The sequence below is a fragment of the Rhinopithecus bieti genome, unplaced genomic scaffold (genome assembly GCF_001698545.2).
Source record: "Rhinopithecus bieti isolate Rb0 unplaced genomic scaffold, ASM169854v2 scaffold_17930, whole genome shotgun sequence".
Classification (NCBI taxonomy): Eukaryota; Metazoa; Chordata; class Mammalia; order Primates; family Cercopithecidae; genus Rhinopithecus; species Rhinopithecus bieti.
The window spans coordinates 543,125-553,123 of NW_016809035.1; the positions used below are offsets into that span (position 1 = coordinate 543,125).

The 9,999-nt window shown below is 45.0% G+C and overlaps 1 protein-coding gene across 2 annotated transcripts in view; it reads right to left on the reverse strand.

The window, feature by feature from the left end:
* CRY1 (cryptochrome circadian regulator 1) overlaps positions 1 to 9,522 on the reverse strand; it is a 117,316-nt gene extending 107,794 nt beyond the window's left edge. For both annotated transcript variants that reach the window (XM_017888270.1, XM_017888269.1), the window contains exon 1: positions 8,422 to 9,522. In XM_017888270.1, the coding sequence (XP_017743759.1) occupies positions 8,422 to 8,511 (90 nt within the window). In that variant the 5' untranslated portion in view covers positions 8,512 to 9,522. The remainder of the gene's footprint in view (positions 1 to 8,421) is intronic.
* Positions 9,523 to 9,999: the final 477 nt, after the last annotated feature.

Here is a 9,999-nt window from a genome sequence, read left to right on the forward strand (position 1 = left end):
TTGTGTGTCTCAGTTCCCCTGGCTAGGAAAACGGATTCCCTTCCCCCTTGGCTTCCAGGTGAGGCGATGCCTCGCCCTGCTTCAGCTCTCGCTGGTCAGGCTGCAGCAGCTGACCAGCACCGATTGTCCGGCACTCCCTAGTGAGATGACCCCAGTACCTCAGTTGAAAATGCAGAAATCACCGGTCTTCTGTGTCGCTCGCGCTGGGAGTTGGAGACTGGAGCTGTTCCTATTCGGCCATCTTGCTCCACCCCTCAAGACAGATTAAATACTTAAATGTAAAACCTAAAACCATAAAACCCCTAGAAGAAAACCTAGGCAATATCATTCAGGACATAGGCAGGGGCAAAGACTTCTTGACTAAAACACCAAAAGCAATGGCAACAAAAGCCAAAATTAACAAATGGGATCTAATTAAAGAGTTTCTGCAGAGTGAACAGATAACCTACAGAATGGGAGAAAATTTTTGCAATCTACCCATCTGACAAAAGGCTAATATCCAGAATCTACAAGGAACTTAAACAAATTTACAGGAAAAAAATAACCCCATCAAAAAGTGGGCAAAGGATATGAACAGACACTTCTCAAAAGACGTTTATGTGGTCAACAAACATACGAAAAAAAGCTCATTGTCACTGGTCATTAGAGAAATGCAAATCAAAACCACAATGACATACCAGTTAGAACAGCGATTATTAAAAAGTCAGGAAACAACAGATGCTGGAGGGGATGTGAAGAAATAGGAACGCTTTTACACTGTTGGTGGGAGTGTAAATTACGTCAATCATTGTGGAAGACAGTGCGGCGATTCCTCAAGGATCTAGAAACAGAAGTATCATTTGACCCAGTAATCCCATTACTGGTTATATACCCAAAGGATTATAAATCATTCTACTACAGTGACACATGCACACGTATGTTTATTGTGGCACTGTTCACAATAGCAAAGAGTTGGAACCAACCCAAATGCCCATTAATGATAGACTGGATAAAGAAAATGTGGCACATATACACCATGGAATACTATGCAGCCATAAAAAAGAATGAATTCATGTCCTTTGCAGGGATATGGATGAAGCTGGAAACCATCATTCTCAGCAAACTAACATAGGAACAGAAAACCAAACACCACATGTTCTCCATAAGTAGGAGTTGAACAATGAGAACACATGGACACAGGGAGGGGAACATCACACACCAGGGCCTGTCAGGGGTTGGGGGACAAGGGGAGGGAGAGCATTAGGACAAATAACTAATGCATGTGGGGCTTAAAACCCAGATGACAGACTGATGGGTGCAGCAATCCACCATGGCACATGTATACCTATGTAACAAACCTGCACATTCTGTACATGTATCCCAGAACTTGAAGTACTAAAAAACAAACAAACAAAACAAAAAAAAACAAAAAAAAAACTAAAGCTGCTTAAAAGAGCTTAGAGAGCTCAAAACAAAACCAAAAAAGCTCATACACAAGAAAAACTTTAAAACTTCTTAGAGACTGGTTAAGTGGTTGTGACAAAAATGCTGATTAAAATATAGAAAGTAAAGGCCATGTTCATGAAGTCTCAAATAAAATTTTTAAAAACTAAACAAAAAATTGGCCACATTATATGTTATGCTTGTAACAAAAAACTTGGCTACACTGTATCCATGCCTAGGACTCTGTAAAAGGCTGAACTTAAGAGTAATGACTTAAGCTACCTGGCAAAAAAAAGTTTCTAAACAACAAAGCGTTCAAAAGGTGACATGGCTGCTTCTAACAGCCTACTATCAGATATGGGAGTTCAAAACAAGACAAAGTTAAAGCTAATCATCAAGAGAAAACAGAGCATACAAATTTGAAAAATTTACAACCTGACTATGTGGTAGAGGGAAGTTTTCAGGAGAGAGATTCAAACTAACCAGCCAGTTGTTAACAGTTAACAACTAACAACTAAAGAGAGCCAGTTGTTAACAGTCAAGACAATGGGGAAAAGCCCCCAAGACATTCCAGAAATCAAGGCTACCCCTTCCACCACAGGCTCAGAGATCTCCTCAGGCAAAATGGTTTGGGAGGCCAGGCCCAGGGTGTTGCTGCCTTGTGCTGTCTTGAGATGCTACTCCCCCACGTTCTGGCTGCAGCCAGGGCTCAAAAGGCCCCAGGTACTGGTTGGACTGCTACTCCAGTGGGTGCCAGCCATAGGCCTTGATGGTTTCCAAGTGGTGTTAAGTCTGCAGGTATACAGAATACAAGATCCATGGAAGCTTGGCAGCTTCCGCCTAGATTTCACAAGATATGTCAAGAAGTCTGGGTGCCCAGGCAGAAGCCTGCCATGGCAGAGCTCCTACAGAGAGATTCTACTAGGCTAGTGCCAAGGGGAAATGTGGGGTTAGAGTCCCCAGAGAGAACTCACTGGGGCACTGCCCAGCAGAGCAGTGGGAAGAGGGGCACTGCCCTCCAGGCCCCACAGTGGTGGCAGTCTAAAGCCAAGAGAAAAAGAGAAAGGTGTGGTCAAATGTGTTAAATACTGTTATGAAAAAGAGAGAGAAAGAGACTAAGAGAGAAAGAGGAAGGAAGGAAGGCAAGGAAGGGAAGGAAGGGAGGGAAGGAAGGAAAGGAAGGAAGGAAGGGGAAAGATCAAAAGTATCCTTTGGATGTAAACAGCATACACCCTCAGCCTGGAAAAGTTGACAGACATTAGACTCCAATCCATGAGAACAGCCATGTGGGCTATGCCCAACCAAGCTATAGAGATGCAGCTGCCCAGGGTTTTGAGAGCCCACCTCTTGGACCAGTGTGCTCAGGATGTGGGAGGGAGTGGAAAGCGAGGAAGTGGAAAGATTAAAATAATCCTTTGGATGAAAAAAGCATACACCCTCAGCCTGGAAAAGTGACAGACATTAGACTCCAATCCGTGAAAGAAGCCATATGGTCTGCCCAACCAAGCCATAGAGATGGGGCTGCCCAAGGCTTCAAGAGCCCACCTCTTGGACCAGTGTGCTCAGTTATGGGACATGAGTCAAGACAGATTATTTTACAGCTTTAATATCTGCCCTACTAGGTTTCAGACATGGGTGGGTCCCTTTTTGTTGGTCAAGTTTTCCCTTTTAAAATGAAAATGTTTACCCAATGTCTGTTCCACCATTGTATCTTAAAAGTAAATAACTTGTTTTTGATCTTACAGGCTCATAGCTATAACGAACTTCCCTTGAGTCTTGGATAAGACTTAAGTTGATGCTAAAACTAGTTAAGACTTCTGGGGACTTTGAAAGAGATGATTATATTTAACAACAGAAAAAAGACAAGAGGGTGGGCGCAGTGGCTTACACCTATAATCCCAGCACTTTCGGAGGCTGAGGCAGAAGAATTGCTTTAGCTCAGGAGTATGAGACAGCTTAGGCAACCTAGTGAGATCTCACCTCTATGAGTAATAAAAAAATTACCTGGCCATGGTAATGCATGCCTGTGGTTCCAGCTAATTGGGAGGCTAAAGTGGGAGAACTGCTTGAGCCCAGGCGGTTAAGGCTACAGTGAGCCATGATCCCGCCTCTGCACTCCAGCCTGGGCAACAGAGTGACACCCCATCTCAAAAATAATAATAATAATAATAATAATACAAGAGATTTGGGGAGCTAGAAGTGAAGTGATATAGATATTTGCCCTCTTCAAATCTCATGTTAAAATGTTATCCCCAATGCTGGAGTTGAGAGGTGTCTGGAACATGAGATAAGATCCCTCATGAATGGCTCGGTGCTATCATGTAATGAGTGATTTCTCACTCTATTAACAGAACAACTAATTGTTTAAAAGAGCCTGGTACCCCTCCCTTCTCTCTCTCGCCATGTGATATGCCAGCTGCACTTCCCCTTCCATCATGTAAAAGCTTTCTGAGGTCCTCACCAGAATCAGAGGCTGATGCCATGCTTCTGTAAAGCCTGCAAAACTATGAACCAAGTAAACCTCTCTTCTTTATAAATTACCCACGCTCAGGTATCCCTTTATAATAATACAAACAGACTAAGGGAGTGCTCTTATTAAAAGGGCTACAGGAACTTGTTCACCCCTTCCGCCATGTGAGAACACAGAGACAGCATCATCTATTCAGCAGAGACACTGAATCTGCTGGTGCCTTGATTCTGGACATCTTCAAAAACTGTGAGAAATAAACTCCTGTTGTTTATAAACTGTTGTTTATAAACTCCTGTTGTTTATAAACTAGTTTAGTTTATAAACTAAAGGTGTTTTGTTACAGCAGCTCAAACAAACTATTAATAAAACAATACTAACATTCACAAATGAGGGCAGCAAATGCTAAGAGTAATCTGAGAAGCAACAACAAAAAGTGGTGTAAGAGTTCAGAATACTGCTAATCATCCCAGACAAGTACAGAGTTGTACAATCATCCATCACCTTCTAGAACAGTTTCATCATCTCAAAAAGAAACCTTGTGCCCCTTAGCTATCACCTACCAACTTCCCAGCTTCCCCAGTCCTAAGGAGCCACTAATCTGCTTCCTGTCTGTATACATTTGCCCACTGTGGACATTCCATAAAAACAGAATCATATAATACATGGAATTTTGTGACTGGCTTCTTTCATTTAGTTTGTTTTTCAAGGTTCATTCACACATGTTGTAGCATGTATCAGTATTTCATTCCTTTTTATGGCCAAATAATATTCCATTATATGGATATACCATATTTTGTTTATCCATTCACCAATTGATGGCCATTTGGATTGTTTCCACTTTTTGGCTGTTATGAATAATACTTCTGTGAACGTTAGTATATAAGTTTTTGTATAGGATAATTTTCTAAGAGATGTGAATTTTCATAAAGCTTGTAAATTTATCCAAATCAAAAAATTTTATTCTGAGACAATGTCCTTCAAATTTTTTGTTGTTGTTTCTTTGTTTGTTTTTTAAGAGATAGGGTCTGTCTTCACCCAGGCTGGAGTGCAGTAGCCCATTCATAGCTCACTGTAGCTTCCAATGCCTGGGCTCAAGTGATTCTCCTGCCTCAGCCTCCTGAGTAGCTGGGAGTGCAGGCATGAGACACTGAGCTCAGCCAAACTTTTTTTTTAAGTATTAAAACATCCTTTTTAAACGAAAGGATGGCAATATAAAAAAGTAGTTTTGTTTAATGTGCTTATTAAGTAAAATAACTATTTAAAATTTTGCTTTTCTGTTAAATCCAAAAGTCTAAAAAGTGTTGATCGAAGAAAATACAAGATAGCTTCTAAAGTAAACTAAGAAGGTTTTCCCCCCCAGAGTTGAAATCACATATTGTAAACAGTAGAAAATGAAATACATAAGACAAAAGGTAGATCTTGCCAGGCTAAGGAATTTGGGCATTATCCCATAGTCAATAAGTAAATTAATAAAGCTGTTTAAATATAAAATTATTGACTCTAAGATATCACTATATTCAGCAAACAGTAATTTGAGCTACTACTATATAAAAAGCACTGAATTTGGTACTATGAGTGATTCCAAAAAGACTTTTGCCTCTGACACTACCAAAACCACTCCAGATAAAATTCCAGATGACTTCAAATTGCTAAATCCAATTTTTATTTTTCAGTTCTCATCTTACTTGACCTATCAGTAGCACCTGACATAAGTAAAACACTCTCTCTTCCTTGAAATACTTTCCTTCCTTCTTTCTCTTTTTTTTTTGAGACAGAGTCTGGCTCTATTGCCCAGGCTGGAGTGCAGTGGCACGATCTCGGCTCACTGCAACCTCTGCCTCCTGGGTTCAAGTGATTCTCCTGCTTCAGCCTCCCTGAGTAGCTAGGATTACAGGCAGGTGCCACATGCCCAGCTAATTTTTTCATGTTTTTTTTTTTTTTTACCAGAGACAGAGTTTTGCCATATTGGCCAGGCTGGTCTCAAACTCCGGGCCTCAAGTGATCTGCCTGCCTCAGCCTCCCAAAGTGCTGGGATTACAGGTATGAGCCACCATGCCTGGCCAAAATACTTTCTTTACTTGGCTTCTAAGACACCATACTCTTCTCGGTTTTCTTCTTACATTACTAGTGGCTCCTTTGCAGTCTCATATGCTGGTTCTTTCACAGCTCCACAATTTATAAACATTAAGAGTATTCAAGGTTCAGCCCTTGCACCACTTGCATCTCTTGTCTATCTCATTTTCTTAATGCTCTCAGTCTCACGGCTCCACCAGAATGTAGCTCCAACAGGGTGAGCATTGGGGACTGTTTTGTTTATACTGGATCCCTTGCACCTAAAACAGTGCCTGGCATATAGTAAGTGCTTGACAAATATTTGTTCAATAAATAGATGGATGAATACGTGGCTTTATATATTATCTATAAACTCATGAATTCTCCAATTTATACTTCCTGCCTGGATCTCTGTCTGCAGCTCCAGACATATCCAACTGCCTATTTGCTATCTCCATTTGAATGTGTAAAATATATCTCAAACTTAATGACTTAATGTAAGAGAACTCCAATCACCCTCCCAATGGCTTCTCCAGCTGGCTTCACTTTCTTAGCAAATTGAGGCCCCATCCTTCCAGTTTCTCAAGCCAAAAATTTTCTCAAACAGTAAGCTGCTACTACATAAAAAGCACTGAATTTCGGTGCTTTTTATATAGTACCAAACTATAACTCCTTTTTTTTTTTTTCTTGAGACAGAGTACTCTGTCACTCAGGCTGGAGTGCAGTGGCACGATCTCAGCTCACTGCAACCTCCGTCTCCTAGGTTCATGTGATTCTCATGCCTCAGCCTCCTGAGCAGCTGAGATTACAGGCATGCGCCACTGTGCTCAGCTAATTTTTATATTTTCAGTATTAACAGAGACAGGGTTTTGCCATGATGGCCAGGCTGGTCTTGAACTCCCGGCCTCAGCCTCCCAAAGTGCTGGGATTACAGGGATGAGCCACCGCGCCCAGCCTAACTCCTTTTCTTTCTCTCACAATACATATCCAATCTGCCAACAAATACTGTGTATTCTGCCTTCATAATATAGCCAGCATCTGTTTATTTCTCACCACATCCACAATTATCACTATGATTCAAGCCATTCTCATCTCTCACCTGGATGAATGCCAACAGCTTCTTAATTGGACTTCCTGCTTCTTGTCCACCTCCACTCCCCAATTCAGAACCACAAGCAGAGAAATTCTCAGATTTGTTCTCAGAACCACAAGCAGAAAAATTCTTTTTCAAACTTATGTCAGATCACATTACTTCTCTGCTCATAATCCTGCAATTATTCCCACTTCACTGAGTAAAAACCCAAATCCTGAAAACTGCTTATAAGGCTCTCTTCAATCTGGCCCTAAGTCAACTCTGACCTCATTGTCTACTATTTTTCCCTCACTTATTCTGCTCCAGTCATACTGGATTCTTCTGCTGTTCTTTCCAAAGGTCAAGCGTATCTCTGCCTTTTCCCTTACTCCTCCCTTTGCCTGGAATGGTCTTCCCCTAGATATCTGCATCCCACCACCTCCTTCAGGTATGCTCAACTGTCACCTTCTCTGTGACTTTTCCCCTGATCGTCATATTTAAAACTGCAACCTCATCCCTACCCTTGTATTCTTTATCCCTTTACTCTGCTGTATTTTTCTCCACAACACTTACCACCTAAACTACTACATATTTTACTTTCTGCTTGAAGACATGACTTTTTGTCTTTCACTCACTGCTAGATCCCTAGCATTTAAATCAGTGCCTGGCACATTACATTGGTAAGTGATCAAGAGTCTCTCTGTTGAGCTAATGCTTCCATTTCCACCAGGGGGCCCAACGATCACGTAGCCCGGTGTTTCAGGAAAAGATCATAAAGCATCTCTAAGATTTCTTTGTGCTCTGATCCCTAGAAGGACTACAACTTGCCTAGAAAGAAAAACTGTGCTTTGTCTCGGCAACCACAAGGAGGAGTTGAGAAAAAGAGCCGAGCAGAGAAACCAAATAATGCTGTTTCCCTTGCTTTTCCCTCAGTAACCTCAAGGTGGAAGAAAACTGGATCTGGAGCCAGCTGTACTGAATGAATGATTTTTCTCCATACTATGAGTTACCTAGACACAAACGTAAACAGGAAACATCACAATCCTTTCGAATGCCACAAACAGGCCAAGGGAATCCATATACACAGGTCACTAAGGACAGGAAGGGTGTTTCTTTAACTCCAGCACTAAGAATTCTCCACAAATTCAGGGGAAGAGCTCCCGTTAGCACAGAAAGACACATAACTAACTCACTGATGAAGGCCGAGTGTTTCAGATCGTCAGTACTCCCTGGCCAGAGAACTATTAAGTCAATTCTATTTAATACTTAGGGCACCTACAACTCGTTAGCGGTATAAGGAAGGCAGTCCCACGTCTAAATTCTCAGATTTGGCGGATCGCATGGAATTCGTTAACATCAGACTCATTAAACACCCAAATCCATTTCCCACGGGCTTGTGACTCACCGCCACCTGTTGATGCCCACGTTGGAGGAGCCGGCGAACCAGGGGTCCAGGATGTAGACGCAGCGGATGGTGTCGGCGCCCTGAATGCATTCCTTCAGGGCGGGGTTGTCGTGGAGCCGGAGCCCCTTTCGGAACCAGTGCACTGCGTTCACCCCCATGCCGGGGGCGCGCGGCGGGTCCTCCACGGAGAAATTCAAGGAACGAGGCTCCGGCTCATAGCCGACACCTTCGCTTCCAAGAGAATAGCCTCACCCGGGGAGTAAGGAAAGGGCGGTAGAGGGGGGACAGGAAAAAATGACTCCAAGGAGGGGACTGGAGAAGGCGGGGGCGCTGGAGGCGCAGTGAGAAGATGAATGGAGGTTGCCCAGTCGGCGGAGTCCGGGTTTGACGCCCTTTAGGAGCCCGCACCCGCCGCAACCTCCTGGAGGCGACGCATAACTTCAAGGGCCTCGGATCTCCGGAGCCTGAGCAAATTCCACGAGCTCGAGCAGCCACGACGGCCCGAGCTGGCACGGACGGCCCCAGGAGGTTCGTCACGGAAACCTCGCCCCACCAAGGCGGCTCCTAAAGACAAAACGGCCCGCCCGAGGTGAGTCACCGAGGAGAACAGAAGGGGAATGAGCCCCTGTCGACGACGCTGTCTCTCGGCCCAGAAGAAAGGACCAGGGACGGAGGCGAGAGGCGGTGGTCGAGGCTGCTGGACAGTTGCCGGCCGGTGACCGGTCCCGAGGCTGCCCGGGTGACTCTGCCGCCGCCGCCGCGTCAGCGGCCTCGGCCCCGCCCCCGGCTCCTCATTGGAAGGCACTCTCCCCACGTGACCACCGGCACCTCACGTTTCTGAAGTGTGTTTACTACACTGACTCGGAGGGGGAATCTGCTCGCGCTTCGGTCGCTTTTGGAGGGGCGGCAGCCGCTTGATCCCAGAACTGTTGACCCTCGCCCACACGCTGAGCTCACTGGCTTCGCCCCTTTCCTGTGCCGACTGGAGGGCCGCCCCTTGGAGGCAAATCGTGTTGACCACAGGCCCCTTGTGAGGGAAGGCTTAGCCCCGCCCCCAGGGGCCGTGAGCGGGCACTATTGGCCGAGGCTCGCTGAGACCCGGATGAGCACGGGGCTGCGGGGAGCTCGCGGGCGCGCGCGCTGCTCAGGGAGGCGCGCGTGCGCTCTCGCTGCGTTCCGGAGAGTAAGGAGGCGGGGCCCGCGGGCCGGAGCGCGCTCGGTGATTCCTCCCGTGGGATATGGGGAAGGCCTGGAAATTGTCCGGTGTCTTTCAGGAGCCAAAGGTGGAGTCGGGCGGAGAGTGAGGGGAGGATGGAGTGGAAGGAGGAGAGTGGGAGGCTCCACGTAAATTTCAAGGCCAAACCATGTGCTTGCCAGAGAACCCTACTTTGGAGATTGTGGAGCTGTGTCCCTCCACTCTCCTGGCCCTTGGGTGCCTCCTCCCCCTTGTACATGCTCTGGGGAAAAGGGTAATTGGCAGGACGGATGCCAGGCATTCCTGGACTTCCTGGAATTTTTTAATACTAGCGATATATATCATCAACGTTTCACCCCTAATCTGTTACATTTAATGTAGTT